The sequence below is a fragment of the Channa argus genome, chromosome 17, assembly GCF_033026475.1.
Source record: "Channa argus isolate prfri chromosome 17, Channa argus male v1.0, whole genome shotgun sequence".
Classification (NCBI taxonomy): domain Eukaryota; kingdom Metazoa; phylum Chordata; class Actinopteri; order Anabantiformes; family Channidae; genus Channa; species Channa argus.
In genome coordinates, this window is record NC_090213.1 from 10,055,529 (window position 1) to 10,072,346 (window position 16,818).

Sequence of the window (16,818 nt, forward strand, 5' to 3'; positions counted from 1 at the left end):
AATCACCATGTAAACACGAAGAGCTTCCTGTAATCGCTGCAGCAGGAACCTTACATTCATATCGAGCCTCTCTGACGTTTCCGGGTCCTGTGACTCATCAGGTGGTTGAGGGTGGGTGCAGGGGGAGGAGGGTGGATTCGAAAGGGGGAAGACATATGGAGTTTCTGCTACATCTGGCCGTCAGCTGCCGGACCAGCCCAGTCCAGCCCAGCACCTCACGGGAAACACATGAGCGAGGAAGCAGAAGTTCTTTCGAGTTTTGAGAAAAGGTGTCATTTTGTGTGTGAGCATGGCCGGAGGCTCGGTGTCTGAGTGTAAGGAGTACTTGTTTAAAGTGCTGGTGATCGGGGAGTTAGGCGTGGGCAAAACCAGCATCATCAAACGCTATGTGCACCAACTTTTCTCGCAGCACTACAGGGCGACGATCGGGGTCGACTTTGCACTTAAAGTAATCAACTGGGATAGTAAAACGCTGGTCAGGTTACAGCTGTGGGACATCGCAGGTAAGCACACGCTTATTTACTGCAACAAAACGCAGACAGATCGCCTTCGCAGAGGTTTGCGGGAGATTTGGTGAAGAGTTCACATTTGTAATGTTATGCAAAAGTAAAAAATTCCCAAGAGGCAAAGAAGCAGGATAGGAGTTTCCAGCAGCAAAAACCGGCTGGCCATGTCTGCTCATTGTCTTCCCCTATTTTATAACCAGGGCGGCTCATAATTGTGAGAAGAATGTAGGTCACGTTGTTATTATGGAGTGAGAAACCCCCACCCCACCCCATGGAAACTCCACATAATATTCTCGTAGTATTTATTCTAGTGATTACAATGTCTACAGGTTCACCACTGGCTTTTATTTAGGCATGATGTTTTCCAATAGTGCACTGTCACTGTAATATTCTTAAAATGTTCTTGCATCGCTGAAATTATTTCTGTGAACCTAACTTGAGCTGGGGAACTCGGCACACACACCCACCTGTGCATTCCAGCAGCTTGAGTAAGCAAGCCTAGAGAAATCAGAGCAGTGTAAATAAAAAAAAAGTTCAAACATGCAGGCTACCCTCCTCAGTCTCTCACTCTTTGTCATCTCCAGGCACCAAAATCTCATGCTGTAAGAAGGGGGACTCTGAGAGAATGACATGCTTGAACAGACAGGTTAGAGAGGAAGTGAGCAAAGATGAGAAGCAGAGAAACCACCCGACAAAATGACGTCTAAATTCACGGACACCCTGGTTACATACAAGGGTGAGGGGGTGTGTGTGTGTGTGTGTGTGTGTGTGTGTGTGTGTGTGTGTGTGTGTGTGTGTGTGTGTGTGTGTGTGTGTGTGTGTGTGTGTGTGTGTGTGTGTGTGTGTGTGTGTGTGTGTGTGTGTGTGTGTGTGTGTGTGTGTGTGTGTGTGTGTGTGTGTGTGTGTGATGTCCCATACGCCTTATTTTTCGAAAATGGTTTATCTGCAGTATCTTTAAAGTCATAATACATCCTAACCATCTTAGCATTAAGGTTTGTGGAATTAGTCATAGTTACTTACAGCAAATTGTTCCTTTTTATTTTTTGTCTTCTTTTGCACTTTGTGACAAGTTCCAAGGACTGTGTTTGTCTTTCGTCTATGGAGCTTATTTGAAACATTGTTGCAAATATAAACAGCCAAGTAATCTTTTAAATTGTGGCTGTTTATAAATGCAAACTGCATTGTGTGTTTATTGTCATGGGGTTGACCACACTAAATAATCATTAGCTAACGTGTGCAGAGGGGCAACATGGGTGTAGCTAATCATTCTCTGACAAGGTGGCATACAAAGAGTATCTGGCTACTGTTTGTGTCTGTTTACACTGTACAAGAAGATCTAATGATATAGGACTGAAACATACTTTTATTTTCAGTATTGATGAATCTGACACCTGCTTGATCACACCCAATACATCTGCAATGAAAGTGAACACAACATTGGTTTTCTAGAGGTGAAGCACGAGACAGAGTTGGAGATGTGTGGATAAACTAGATCGCAAAGAAGCGGCCATGTGCGATCAATTTAATGTGCTCCACAGAGGATGGGGAATTGTTTCAGGTACAGCTTGTTCTGAGAGCCCCAGTTGAAAGTTGTAGTTACAGCTTCTAATTTGCAAGAAAATGTTGTGTTGACTGACTAGTCTGATATTTAAAAGCCTGAATCTTTAAAGTCAGCTGCTATGGGTCAGGTCCATATACAGTATTTAGTAAGCTCAGATTAAAGGATAGGTTCACATTTTTTCAAAGCTGAGTAAAAACAACACTCGCATGCCTACATTCACATTGAGAGAATAAATGCTCATAGTGTTTGTTCTGTGTCCGTGCTGGCTACACGTTCTTATCAGTTGTGTTTCAGCTATTTTTGGTGAATGCACCCACTGCATTCACAGAAGGAAAAACAAATGGAGCTGTTACTGTACAATTATGACTTATTATCTCATCATTATTGAGACTGAGATCTCATAATTGTGACTGCAATCTTATAATTACAAGAAATTCATTGTCTGGGAAATATAAATGCTTCAGAGCCTAACTGAGAATCATCTCATTTTTTTTCTGTATAAACATCATTCTGTGAAAGTTATCTGTGCACCCATAAAATTAGCTGTAAAAGCTGATTCTGCATAATTAATGTTCCAAAAGCAAACAAGTGAAGATTTCTAATGCTTAATGCTATCTGGTTTGAAAAGATTTCATTTTTTTTTTTTTTTGTACATGCAGTGCACTTCTGTCAGATTTCAAGGCAAAGATTGGTCTTTGTACTTTATAAAAGGACTGTTGATTCAGAGGATGCCCACTTGAGTTGTCTGAAGGTCGGCACACACTTTACGGCTGTACGGCCAATTATGAATGCGATTTAAAGTCGATGTTGTCCTCGCCATACGTCCATGATTTTACCATGTTTTGTTTTTTTTCCATCTTTTCTTCTTTTACTCAGAAATTGTTAAAACGTTTTTTTTGATTGCCGGCATATTTGTTTTGACACAAAACACGTGAGAATTTTCCGCTTTTGTGGGAATTGGGGGTGTGTCTATCTCCAGGACTTCTAGATGTTCCCAAACAAGACTGGTTGTCTTTGACCATCTTCAGGTGTGTCCCCAGCTTACTGCACTCTCACGTTAGTCTCTGCAGAGCTTTGGAGTGAAGGTTTGCACAAGACAGCGGCATTGGTTGCCTTTTTCTGAAGAAGGCTCGACACGGACGTGTTCCACAGATGCTCATTGCAACATATGATGCCAACTCTGAATAGTAGAAACAACAGAAAGAAATACTTCGTTTGTTGGGTTTGAGCGAACAATGTGAAAAAGTGAAAGAAATAAAAGTTTTTATTATTGCTTCACGTAAACACCATCAAGGACGTGGAAACATGATACATAGCTTCACTATATGAAATAAGCAGCTGGTTTATTTTTCTGGCACATGTACAGTTTGTGCTCTATAGCTGCAGACAATCAGTTCGGACACAAACCATGGACACATGGAAAAGTTGGACATGGGGGTTTTGTTATAGAAAACAAATGTGAACCTGCCCCTTAATTTTGTTGATGTTGTTGTTAAACAACACTGATTATTCCAGCCTCTAGATATATTCTATTCTTACTTTTTTCCATCATCTCCCCCTCAATCAAACAGACCTCATATGTTGAGACAGATCAGGACAGATGGTTAAAAGACTACTGTTTTTATACCATCGCTTACAGCAGTGACAGAATGAGGGTGTGTGTTTATGGGTGGGGGGGTTGTCTCAACAAACTGTGTGTTTCACAGACTGATTGTCAGGGTGGGCTACATGCCCTTGTCATCATTTAGGTCTTGGCAGCACGAGTTCATTGTGCAGGGGGCATCTTTGATGAGTGCTGCAAAGGCTGTCACAGATAGACAATACTCGATCAGAGGGTCTCAGGATAAATAAGACAACACACACGCGCACACTTACACTGAAACCTTTCCTTGAAACATATGGGTGAACTGATCTGTACTTGCACACGCTGTGACCAGAAAATTGGACGTTAGATGACACCAATACGAACTTTATTATTTACACCTACACTAGGGCCTGACCTGAGGACGCTGTGAGGTCTCAGGGTTTGAGACTGAAAGCTTGAGGTGTATTTGCCAAGTCATTAAGACCAGCTATTAAGCCATTTAATCGAGCAGAAAAGGAGGAGGAATTATCATCTTGGCAACGCTGAGAGCATCTTCAGAGTTGCATTGTCTTTTACCAACCTTAATAATGATCACAGTCTGGCAGGAATGATAGTAATTAGAGGCTCGTACAAGATAGGAGCACCATGGAAGTCAGCGTGACGCTTGTGGCTTTCCCACCCATTTTCACCCAGAATTGCTACTGTCTCCTGGATTTGTCTAAGCAAGTGGACAGGATGATTACCACAACAGAGTTTAAAAAAAAACAAAAAAAAAAACTTTTTTATAGGACACAATATTCCCGTAGAAGTGACCCGTTGCACGTTAATGGAATGTATGCAGTAGTTCCATTGACAGTGGTAACATTTTCTTGTCAGAAAAGACCAATTTTACCTTGAAACCTGACACTTGCTTCTGTTTTTTAAACACTGCTATTTTCTAACAGGATCACAAACTTTTGGTGGTCAGCAAAACCAGAGAGAGGTGGTCACCAGATGATTAAAAGAATTAAAAACTAACAAGGCACATATGAACATGGTTTTGTTCAAAACCATGTTCATGTTCTCTGAGTATTGTTTACTTTTTGGCATTTGTATGAAATATTGGATAATTTAAATATTCCTAAAATATTTAAATTAGCTTAACTGTTTTTCCTCGTCTAATCAGTTAATTAATGGAATTATTTTCTTGAACAGCTAATTTAATAGTTAATTATCAATACAAGTGAATAAATAAGTCATTAACAAGATAATTGATTTAGGTGTAAACGGCAAACTGGATTTGTTTTTAAAAAAAAAAAAACAGAAACCACAATGTACAAATAAACGGCATGATAAAAGACAAAGCTTAATAAAGCGTTTTAGAAGGCATTGGACTGACACAGTGAGAACAGCTTCAATGCATCGTTGCATTTATTCTACAAGCTGCTGAACTATTACAGAGACTGAACACCATTCTCCTAAAGGATATATGATGTTTCATATACCTTGTGATTGACCTCATTGCTACATTTTATTATCACAAGGTGGTCACAAGTATTTGGATTTGTCCACATTTATCAGCTATGTCATCTTTGTCTGTGTTTGTGGCATTTGCACATTAGTGTTTGGTCGTAGTAGTAGTTGTGGTAGTAATGATTCATAATTTAGGTCACAATTTTTATAACCACACGGTAAATTGAGATTTTGACCACAATTTCTTTGTTTTTGTCTGTTAAACATACCCAAACACATGGCTCTAGAATCAGAATGGGTCATGGGACCCATGGGAATTCGGCTTTATATCCTACGGTAAAAGTTTGCATTTTAAGCTAAATTCCTTCCTTTGTGTTGCTCTGCCCCCACCTACCCTTCAGTAGAAGAAGGGGGGTTAATACTCTGTTCAGTGCTGAAGGCCATAGTAAGCTGTTGCAAGTCACTTCTCACGTGCTGCGCTGTGGAATTTGAATGTGCCAATCACATGTTTTTCCATCTCTATTTGACTACCTTGATGACTGGATCCTGTAATATCATGATTTATTTTAATGTTGTTGGGAGGATGTGTGGAGAAGAACAGATAGCGGCTGCTGCTGTTGATACTGCCATGTCTGGCTTGGACAGTTTCTATGGTAACCCACCCACAGGATAGCAAAAATGTACGACCGAAGAGGAAACTAGGGGTTGCTAAGGCTATGGATAATGATGAGACTTTGCTTTCTTTCTGTTTCTCCCACACAACAAACAGAGATTATAGCACAGCTGTAACTAACCCATCTCTTTTTCATCAAGTAGTTGTGTTTCTGCAGATTTCTGAAGATTTCCCATGCTCATAACTAGAGTGCCTAATTGGACTTGAGGTCATGCACCAGTCGTAGACTGAACAGAAATGTTTTTTTTTTTTTTAAGCCCCTGGAATTTCACAATAGCTCACTGTCTCTTTTTACAGACAGATACACATATACATCTCTATAGTTTGTTGGCAGTCACCTCGTGTTGAGCGTTTGAGGCAGCACACACGTTTTTGTTCTCTCCTGCAGTCTCACGCTCCTCTGTGGCATTCACTGGGTAAATACTCTATTGTTCATACAGCTCATTCCATCCCTGTGTTATATGCTGATTACATTAGCAGCATATGACCCTCATTAAGTGAGTGATTTTGTACAATTTTGCTCTTTTAAGAGAAATGTATCTATTTAGTAGCATGGTGGTGAAAGAATTACAAAAGTATTATGAATACCAAGAAATCTATATTTACTTTGTATATTGGCCTCTGTCTACACAAGAGGCTCCTACACAAGTCCTTGAACTCTGACCTCCGATTTGTTGGTAATGGCAAACCTTTACAAAAGAGAAACCCAGCTTCCTGATTAGGGAAGGGAGGCAAGAGAAATTTGGGGATGAAGACACAGTCTACACCTTAAATGTATTTATTTATTTATTTTATGCACAAAATAATCAGTTGATGAAGAAACTAATCAACAGGTTTTTTGAGAATGATGGTAGTTGTTAGTAGCTTCTGTTAAACAAACTGAATCTCAGATCACACACACAAGTAGAGTGCATAATATGTGCTTTGTGCTGAAGAATTATTAAGGCAGCAGAATAATTATTAGCCTTTGCTTGCTGTATCACACTTAAAAGGCAAGGCATCATGGGATTGGCTGTCATTTATTGAAATTGGCTTCTGCATGGATCCCCAGCTCCTTATCAACACCCCACACAACTCTTTACCCCCCTACAACAGTCAGATTTGTGTGTGCTAAAGCAGTCAAATCAGTGACATTGGCACAATCGCCCCATATCCATTCTTCTTGCATATTGACCAAGCAACAAACATCTGGACCTGTCATGAAATCAACTGAAGTGTAGAAGGTAGAAAATGACACTCTCTCATGGCCTCTTGTCTCCTAATGTTTTGGTTTGTCTTCAGTTCCTATAATGAATAAATGATCATTTCTTTTCTCAGCATTCCCATCGGACAAGAGTCAGAAGATATGAATTAGATAATTATGCTGACATTGTAGAGCACACACAAACATGCCTTTTTATTTTTTGCTAATGTCAGGATGTGGAGGATAGTGTTGTTTCTGCATTTGTGCAGTTCTTGCACCGATGACAAGATTACATTTTATTTTGGAAATAGGGTGAATCAAACATGCTGTACAGCATTCCTTAGCAGCTTTTTGTTAAATCTCTTTCTCTCTTCTCCTTACGTCTATTGGCCACTACAGCTGAGGGAATGTGAAAATATTCAAATTTGCCACTATCAGTAATGTACAGTCCTTCGATTCTGGCTAAACAGTTACGTCGGGCTCAGTCAGATCTTGCAATAAAATTAATGGAAAAGTGCATTAAAAGTAGTTAAGTCAGTTGTTTGTTTTTTTTAGATTCTGCCTCCACTATACTGGATGTATGAGTTCTACAAGGACCGGAAATAAAAGCCCCATTTCACTCTATCGGCTCTTTATCCCACTGTGTCATGTCTCTTGTGAATTCACCTGGGGTTATATCAGCTAAAATTAGATTCTCAATTACGAGCAATTACCGTCAGGCCTGTGGGCCCCACAGTGTGTTCACTCTCTTACTCACACCCGCACTGCACCATGCCAGTCCAGTTCCTTTGTTTGGTTGGGTAAGTACCTACAGTGAAGTTAAAGTATGCTGGGAGAAGCTGTGCTCACAGTTCCTCCTTCTTTTTCTTGGTTCACTTTCTGTTTTGTAACTCAGCTCTAGTGGAAATTGTTAACTGTCTAATAGACTGTATAATTACACTTGCCCTGTAGGCATTCTTAAATTGGAGCATTGTAGAAAAAATTGTGCAAAGTCCATCAGATGCTACGTGATGTCACTGAGAGAAGGGACTGAATCTAAAAATAAATGAGCAGGTCCTTTTTAAAGGAACAATCTGTGACCAAGTATTAATACAGGTCATCCATAATGGCAAAAATAACAACACGGGATCACGAATCATAAATGGTTTTGAATAAAGTTAAGTTTGTCTGTAATTTAGTGTGTTTTAACAAATGTTCAGACAAAATTTGAACGTGTGTTAATGTGGAACATAAAACAGCTAACACGGTTTATTAGACTTGTAACTAAATTAAGCTTGTGTTAATGATGGTGCAGGATCATATTATGTTTGCATACAAAAGCTTTAAAAACAGGAACTTTGTATATTTAGAAACTTATGCAATATTGGTGTGGGTGTGTGTGTGTGTGTGTGTGTGTTTTAACTCTTATTGTAAAACAGATTCTTACGTGTGTTTCATTCTCTCAGAACTGTATAAAACTTTCAGCAGTAGTCTGACGAAAAAGTAATTTCTACATACAGGTATGAAGCCAAGATTCTGCTACGTGGTTTAAAATTCATATCTCAAATATTGGTTCCAGCCAAACTGGAAAGAACACTTTGTAACCAAGCAGCTTTTTATGAAAGTATCATTGGATTGTCGCACAGAGAATGTTTTTGATATTATTATTATTATTATTATTATTATTATTATTATTATTATTAGATGTTGTTATTATTGTATACATATGGTTCATATTTCATATAAATCTGCATATGCATAGCAGCTTAGGGATAGAGTAAAAGCAGCATAAGCTACATAATATATTTTTTTAAGTCCATAAATCACTTCTTTACAATTAACCCTGGGCACATAGGCATTTATACATTTGAGTCAGTCCTAAAAAAAAATACTGTCTTCCCGCTGTAAAACTAAAGGGAAAAGTTGAACTGCTGATCACAGATTCACTTCTGTGAACCTCAGTGCACACTTAAGGTGAAGTAATGCGGGCAGACTTGAATGTTTGTTAGAGCTCTGGTCCTTGAAATACTTTCTCACGTCAGTCTACTAGTTTAATTAAAACATGAAGATTTGAATTATTTATGAGAGTAGTCATTAAAGCTCAGATCAGCTTGGACTACTTGACCTTTAACATTAATTCCTTGATGTAGTGGCTTTTTAAAAAAAAAAATGGATATACTTCAGATACAAAATAAAAGCCACAACAAACCATTTCTAAAAAATGAAATGTTAAAAAACAAAACTAAAAGTGGTCCAGTTCTGTTTAAAAAGAAGCCTTGATAGTGACAAGCCATTTGCCACTGGTACTTCCCCATGTTTCGCTTTTTGAAATATCTCAGACTTACTCAGAGAATGACTACAAAGAATGAGCTTATTATGGCAGATTACTTCTGCCATTCACCGTGTGTGCAGATTAGGCCCCATGGTAAATTAGAGAAAGTGGGTCAAACCATCTCTATCATCATCATTTTTGGGCCACATATAGAGGAGGAAAATTGTTTAGTGTGACTGAGCTGTGACAAACAGCAGAAAGAAACGGGAATGAAAGACTGACTGTCTCGTTTACTGCACCCAAGCTACTCTAACTCTGTACTCTATAATTGATTTCATCCCCCACCTGCTTTTAATGGATTCATCACATCCACACTTTCTCTTTTACAAACCCAATAAGCTATTGCTCCCAGCCTTTACATACATTGTAAAAATGCAAATATTCCACTGAATTTTCGTCTCATCCTCCAGGTCAAGAACGATTTGGAAACATGACGCGGGTGTACTACAAAGAGGCTGTGGGGGCATTCGTTGTGTTTGATGTGACGAGGGGCACCACGTTTGAAGCTGTGTCTAAGTGGAAGCATGACTTGGACAGCAAGGTGAAGCTGGCTAATGGCAACCCCATCCCCTCAGTGCTGCTTGCCAATAAATGTGACCAGAAGAAAGAGAACTCCAACAACACAGCGCTAATGGATAATTTCTGCAAAGAGACTGGTTTTCTGGGCTGGTTTGAAACCTCAGCTAAGGTGAGCAGTCAATGCATAAGATGGGGAATCTAATAGTCACGCAAATGCATGACATTTACCGATGCCATGTTACTTACATTAATATCAATAACTATTAAACAGGTCTTTTTTCCTTAAATATTTCCTTTTCTCTGATGTCTTTTTATTATTTCTGCTTATTCTACCTTTACACCAGATAATTAGTAAAGAGGTTCAAGTCCCACATGAATGTGACTTGTGGTTGGGGTAAATCAAACCTGAGAAGATTTTTGAATTGTGCATAGTCGAGTCAAAGTAAAATGAGCCCTGGACTTTTATTGTGATTCTAATGGCAAGCAGGAAATCTTCAGAAGTTATCCTGTAGAGAACTTGTGGGAATGGTGTAATCACACTGCGGTGGTTGTGAAATGGATGTAATAATGTTGTTAAAGACTCATTGAGCAATTCAATTTAATTTGCCACATGATTAAAGTTGGGCAAATCATACAGCCGAAACTTTGGGTTTTATGTTTTATGAGCAGTTTCATACGGTATATTGCAGCCCAGGCTGTAAAGGAAAGTACTGTGTCGTGGTCCTCATAATTGCCTCATAGTGTATTGGGAATTTGGTGAATTGAGATGACTTAGGCTGCCTCTCACTTCAGTTTAGAAATAAGTTCTTACATGTACTGGGCAAAAGTGTATGACTGCTTATCCTGCAGTGTTGGAAGAAGCATTCATTACAGCAAACATAGCAGCAGATAATCTGGTAAGTGTACTTGGAGACAATGACTCCTTATTTAGAACAGCGGCTTTCACTTATTATTTTATTCATCATTTACTCCTTAAATGCAGATACTGTATGCTTTCTTGTTCCTATCAGACTGTTGACACCAACAAAAGTCTGCACGTTCCGTCTGTGTGCAGTGATAAATTACTTCCTTAAAAGTTACAGTAGTTCCTGACGACAGCGTGAAGCTCAACAAACCAAATGTTTATTTTTCCAACTATGAGAGTCAAGAAATTCCCCAACATGTGTTTGTCTCACCTCCTTTTCCCATCACAGTGGTATCCTCCTTTTCTAATCCAGCGTCTTCTTGGAAACTTTGACAAGACAAATAAATCAGGAAATGCCAGCAAGAACTTTTTCTACATCTTACATTTTAACCATCATTTATACTTCCATGTTGAGGAATGCTTTGACAAATTTTGGCAGCCGGATTTAACTTAATGAACTCACTCCAAAAACCCTGAAGTTGTGTCACATGCTGGGAGGTGTGTGGGTGTGTTTTATGTCTGTGCAAAGTTTTTCTGCCCATTTTCTTTCTGTGAGTGCATTAAAGTTGTGTTATAGTTATTTTGTGTGCCTTTCATACTGGTGTTTAATACAGCTTATAACAACCTGTGATTGGAATTTTGTCAAGGCTTAGAAAAAACTTTTTCTGCTTCTGTGTTTATATATATCTTGTCCTGTTAGTAGAGAAATTTAAATACACTCATGGTGGTTAGTGGATTTCGAACTGAAGCGGGTCACTTTGGTAAATGCTGAGGACTGTCAGTTTTCTCTGGTTGCATTTCTAATTAGGAGGATATTCGGGTTGTAATTGGTGAATGCTTTCAACACTTACGAATGTCGAACAGTGATGTATCCAGACAAACTTGAATAAAGACTATATTTGTATAAATTATAGACCTTGTTGTATAATTACCTTCTCAAATAGTTAGCATTTCCATTTCCATTGTCAGTATAATTTCTGTCTTTTGCAGCTCAGTATTTTTATTAAATCCTCTCTTTATCTTTTTATTTATTTTTTTTAAACTATACATTTGGCCTCTGTTTGCCTTAACCCAGGATGCCCAGGCCTCTTTGTAAACATCTTTGTTACTGTAGAGCCTGGAGAAAGGCCATTAATATTCATTACCTCTTCAGCCCAAGGGATGACAGCTTTTGGCTGCAGTGTGAAGGACAAAAGCAAATGGCTTTTTTTTTTTTTTTTTTTTTTTTTTTTTTCAACCTCATCTCTTCTGGCCTCAGATTGGCTCTCTGGAAACCATTTCTGTCTCCCAGCTATTGCTTTTAACAGGCTGGTTCATATAAATGGGTTTAGTAAACATCAGAAAGAATTCTCAAATGGAATAGTATAGTGTCTTCCAAGGCCTGTGAAGCATCCTATTAGATGTGCTACAAGCATTGACGTGGATGCAGAAGCAACCAAAATAACTAGTGTCTGCATTGTCACTAAGGACTAAATGTGTTTTTACCGCATCTCTGACTTACTGTTTGACCTTTTCATAGGACAACATCAATGTGGATGAGGCAGCACGTTTCCTCGTAGAGAATATCTTGGCCAATGACAAAGGTTTACCATATGAGGAGAGCAATGGAGACCGGATCAAGCTGGACCAGGAGCCTGTGGCTGCTGAGAGCAAGTCAGGCTGCTGCTAACCCTCACTCTATATTAGCCATCCGCCTCTGTTTGACAAGGTCCAATGCTCACACCCAACCTGCGACTCTCACCTTGAAGAGGAATATGAATTTTTGGGTCTTCGAAGCACCAGGAAATTCTCCCTTCTACACTGATCATGTCCAGTGGATCTGCATGGCCAAGTTTCTCAAACTAGGCTCAAAGTTATCTTGCTGTTTTCCTGTATGCTCTCACTGCCTCTACCATGCTGTCTCATTCTTTGTCCCACAGGATCTTTATAAGTGTGTTTGTCTCAGAATATATTTCTAAGTGTATTCTACCACCTGCTCTGAGGTCCCCCTCCAGCCATCTACACTTGCTTGAACCCTTGCTACTCCTGTCTGGGATGCCCCAGACAGTGCCATACCTGAGAAGCTGCAGAAAAAAGAACTAATTAAAGAAAGAGAAATCCAAGCTAGGAAACAACCTGTAGCCTATTAATTTCTGTCACTTTAGTGTCTCAGAATGGTAAATGGCCTCTTACATAGCATTTCCAAAACGCTTTACAATGTTGCTTTTCATTCACCCACTCACACACACACAAACGCTCATGGCAGTGGCTGAAAAGTGCTCACCTCACCCACTGGGAGCAACTTGGGGTTCAGTGTCTTGCCCAAGGACACTTCCACATGTAGCCGGGGATTGAACCACTGACTCTGTGGTCCGTGGACAACTGCCTTACCAACGGAGCTACAGATGCCCCTCAGTATCCTTGTCATTCCGCAAGGCAGTTTATTTTATAGTATCTGTGTAATCTTACTTTGGTTATCATAGTTGTTAACACCCTTAAATACTCCTCTTAGAGCACACTCGCGTGTTTCTCTTATTAGACTATAAGTCAGACATAAACAAATGGGGCATGGTTAAGCCGGATCTCATCTTAACATCATGAAGTGTTATTTTGCCATATTTGTTTAATAGTAGGTTTGGTCACATTTTTCCTGTTAACTCAAACCTTTTCAAGGACACAGATGGACAATGAATACTTACGGGAAACGAAAACTCTAATAATGGTATTATGTGCAACACTGAAATCCAATATTATTATTTTTTTGATTGTCTTTCCATTTGTATGAAAATGTAGATCTGATTTATAGTATGTATTTTTAAAATATGTTTGGTCATGTATTCTACAACTGTTGAGATATAACAGAACCAGACAGAGGACTATTCTCTTGTGCAGACTGATGGTAATTTGTTAAAGTATTGATTAAATATGAAGGACATTTTTAAAACATTGAATATAAAAAAACAAATTACATGTGAAAATATTTTAAATCAACAGGACCAAACTAGAATAAACATTTTAAATGTATCTGTTGTCTACTACTGATTAGACTATCTTAATGAATACATTAAGTCTACACTGCATGTCGCATAAATACAATGTAAGTATATGTTTTTGATATTTTTCAATTTGTTGCAAATTACATCTGGTTATTATTTTTATTTTTTTTGTTTTTTATTGGCACACACATTTTGAATAAATTATTCCTCTGTTAACACACTCCTTGTTAGCATACAATACAAGCACTAATTCCCTCTGCAGGTATAGATGTAGGCTCTTGGGACTTGAATTCAAAATGGCAAGAGTGAAATCACTCTGACTCTACTCAATGAATAATTAAATGGCAACATCAGGTTATTAATTTTAGTTTTAAATATTAGCTAAACTATTGAAAGCCAGCAGTTGACAGTCAGTGGCCACAGTAAGACTCATCCAATACTGACAGTTTCACTTCCACAACCTCAGCAGTCTAGAGGGTAATAGATGTAGTAGCCTGCATCTGCAGATAAGGAGAGACAAACTTACAAAAGGTGTGTATGTGTTGTACTGTACATAATACTGAAAACAAAAAACTGTATCTATAGCATCACATTTACCAATAGCGAAACTTGCAGCACACAGGAGTATGGATAAAACTGTTTAAAATGTATGATTCATACTGTGTGTGCGTGAGAGAGAGAGGGCATCATGTGACTCCACTCAAGAAAGAGTGTGTGATAGTCACCAGACATTATGCTCTCAACACTACAGCTTGTGCTCTTCCACACACCACATTGTTTCCTGAGCAGGAATGCAGTGGAGCCATGCCAGAAAGCAGAAACACTGAGTCAATGCCAACACTGCAATTCACATCACGTCATAAAGTGGTTTACCATGCATTTAACAGGATGTTTACAACCTGACAGGATTGTAATGTACTTTGACTTTATCTTTAAGCAAGTGGAAGAAAAATGTACATAACATGGTGACATTTTACAGCGGTATGCCCTTCAGGACTGGCAATATTGGTCATAGTTTTAAAAACTATATTTCCAGGTATTAAACTCTGCAGCATATTTATGACCTTTAAGCTCTATTGTGTTATTGAAAGGTGTAGCTAATATTTTTTCCATCATCTGCCAATTTAAACACAGTGTAATGGTTAATTTATGGCATTAACATCGTCTCCATCTAAAGTATCTTTTTATAACCTGTAAAGGAAAATAATCCCCAACAAGTGACGTAACAGCCCCGGGCTCCGCCCACGACAAAGCTCCGTTGCCTAGCCACGCGTAAACTTTCAAGAGCTTTGGACTGAGATGCTGCGGTACTAGTTTGTTTACTGGTGTATCTCAAGAAGCAGTTGCACAATGTCCAAGGATCAGTCAAAGAAAAAGGAAGCTACGTCCAGTAAAGAATCTATAAGTGACCGACAGACGGGGTGAGTTCAGGTTAACGTTAGCAGTTCACTTTAAGGCTGAATAAATGACACTAGCTACACACTCTGCTAGTGTTAGCTAGTTTTCTACCTAGGCTGGGCATCGTGTGTGTGTGTGAAAAAGAGAGAGAGAGCGTGTGTGTGTGTGTGTATGAGAGAGAGAGAGAGAGAGATAGAGAGAGAGAGAGAGAGCGACAGTGTGAAAGGCAGACAGACATTGTAGTAAAAACACGGCTGAAAGTTATTCAAACTGAACACATTTTCTAAAAAAAAGTTAACTATATTGTAAGATAGGCTGCAAACTAACACTACATCCCCTTTGTTTGGATTCTGGTAAAAACATTTTCTTTAGTGGTAGCCTGAAACATTAAATGGATTCAAACTCAAATATACAGTTTAAAGGGAAATTCATCCTCCAGTACCTAACAAATGGCTTCATGTTGAGAATCTAATAAAATTATTTTCCTTAGAGGGTACCTCAAACCTCAAATGGATTCCTGTTCACAGTGTATATTTTAAGCCAATTTCCATTTGAGACCTTCAGTGGGTACTATTTGATGAGGGGGGTGGGGGGTTCTGTGCCTCCAGAGGTCAACAATCAATGAACGTGCCTGAAAGGTGGGATGGTTTGAATGCCCACCCAATGAGAATAGGTACATGTAGATGTAGGGAAGTAGGCAGAGGATGACAGCATCTTCTCTAAAGGTTTCTCGCTGGGCAAACTGCAGGGAGCCCAGATCATGGCTATCCTGAGGTCTGAAGCATCAGTCCTTCCACAATCTTAGATGTATGTGATTTCAGTGCAACTGGCCTCAAGTCCTTGAGATCACTGAGGAAAGGTTTTGTGGGACAAACTTGGACAAACCAAAAATTCAGTAAATTTCCAAAGTCTTAGGCTCAGGTCATAGATATAGTTGGAATACATGTCACAGAAATATGTAGTTTTAGTAGCGTTAAAAGAAATGATGCAATGAAATCTGGAATTAGACAGAAGACAGAAAGGTGATGTTACAGTTGCCACTACTAAAAATATTTTCAATTTAACTTATGACAAAATTATGTAATCACAAGATTGGTGTTCCTTCTGACCTGTTTAATGGCAGTCAGAAATTTGTTATTAACTATGTACATTTTTGGTGACTTTACCTTGATTTTTCTTGCAAATGAATTGTATAGTTTTTAACTTCATTTGGAAGGACAACATTAAGCATGCCTCTGAACAGAATCCACTGAAAGTTTTGTATAACCTCATATGAAAAAGATGCATATCATAGTCCAAACATGAGATATTGTTAGTTTTTATGTTACTTGTGTCTTGTATCTTATGTTATGGATATACCCAAACTCTCTCTAATGTTTTTATCTTTTGTATGGACATGCAGATTTTCCATTTGGCCTGAGTGGAATGATCTAGAAGTCAACAAGGAGAAATGGGACATAAGTAATGTGGTGGACGATGGAAAGACAAGCAAGAGCCCCAGTGCTGTAAATCCTGAGCTGAAAATATTTAATATTTGATGAGATCATTTATTTAAGTTGCCAACAGCAACATATCCTCTGCAATATATTGAAAATTTTTTTAATTTTAACCTTTCACTTTTTAAAATTTTGTCTATAGCCATCTTTTGAAGCTCCTGGGGGACAAATTTGTCTGCCTGCATCTTTGAAAGTTCACTCCTGGAAACGTCCAATAGAGTTTATTGTCAGTGAGGTACTGTAACCTTCACGCTT

At 38.7% G+C, this 16,818-nt stretch overlaps 2 protein-coding genes across 2 annotated transcripts in view; both read left to right on the forward strand.

Annotated features, from left to right (window-relative positions):
• The first annotated feature begins 123 nt into the window (after positions 1 to 123).
• On the forward strand, positions 124 to 13,889 carry rab32a (RAB32a, member RAS oncogene family). The gene is made up of 3 exons (XM_067482319.1): positions 124 to 503; positions 9,682 to 9,959; positions 12,214 to 13,889. The coding sequence occupies exons 1-3, from the start codon at positions 290 to 292 to the stop codon at positions 12,361 to 12,363; spliced, it is 642 nt and encodes a 213-aa protein (XP_067338420.1). The 5' UTR covers positions 124 to 289; the 3' UTR covers positions 12,364 to 13,889.
• Positions 13,890 to 14,942: 1,053 nt separating this feature from the next.
• The window catches only part of adgb (androglobin), a 36,326-nt gene continuing 34,450 nt past the window's right edge, over positions 14,943 to 16,818 (forward strand). Inside the window, exons 1-3 of the mRNA XM_067482770.1 lie at positions 14,943 to 15,090; positions 16,470 to 16,572; positions 16,706 to 16,798. Coding sequence (XP_067338871.1) covers positions 15,020 to 15,090; positions 16,470 to 16,572; positions 16,706 to 16,798 — 267 coding nt within the window. The 5' untranslated portion in view covers positions 14,943 to 15,019. The remainder of the gene's footprint in view (positions 15,091 to 16,469; positions 16,573 to 16,705; positions 16,799 to 16,818) is intronic.

Excerpts from the sequence above, each read along its gene's own strand:
- rab32a (XM_067482319.1), top strand. The coding sequence starts at position 290 with ATGGCCGGAGGCTCGGTGTCTGAGTGTAAGGAGTACTTGTTTAAAGTG. Across the intron at positions 504-9,681 it reads ACAGCTGTGGGACATCGCAG|GTCAAGAACGATTTGGAAAC; the intron begins GTAAGCACACGC and ends CTCATCCTCCAG. Across the intron at positions 9,960-12,213 it reads GGTTTGAAACCTCAGCTAAG|GACAACATCAATGTGGATGA; the intron begins GTGAGCAGTCAA and ends ACCTTTTCATAG.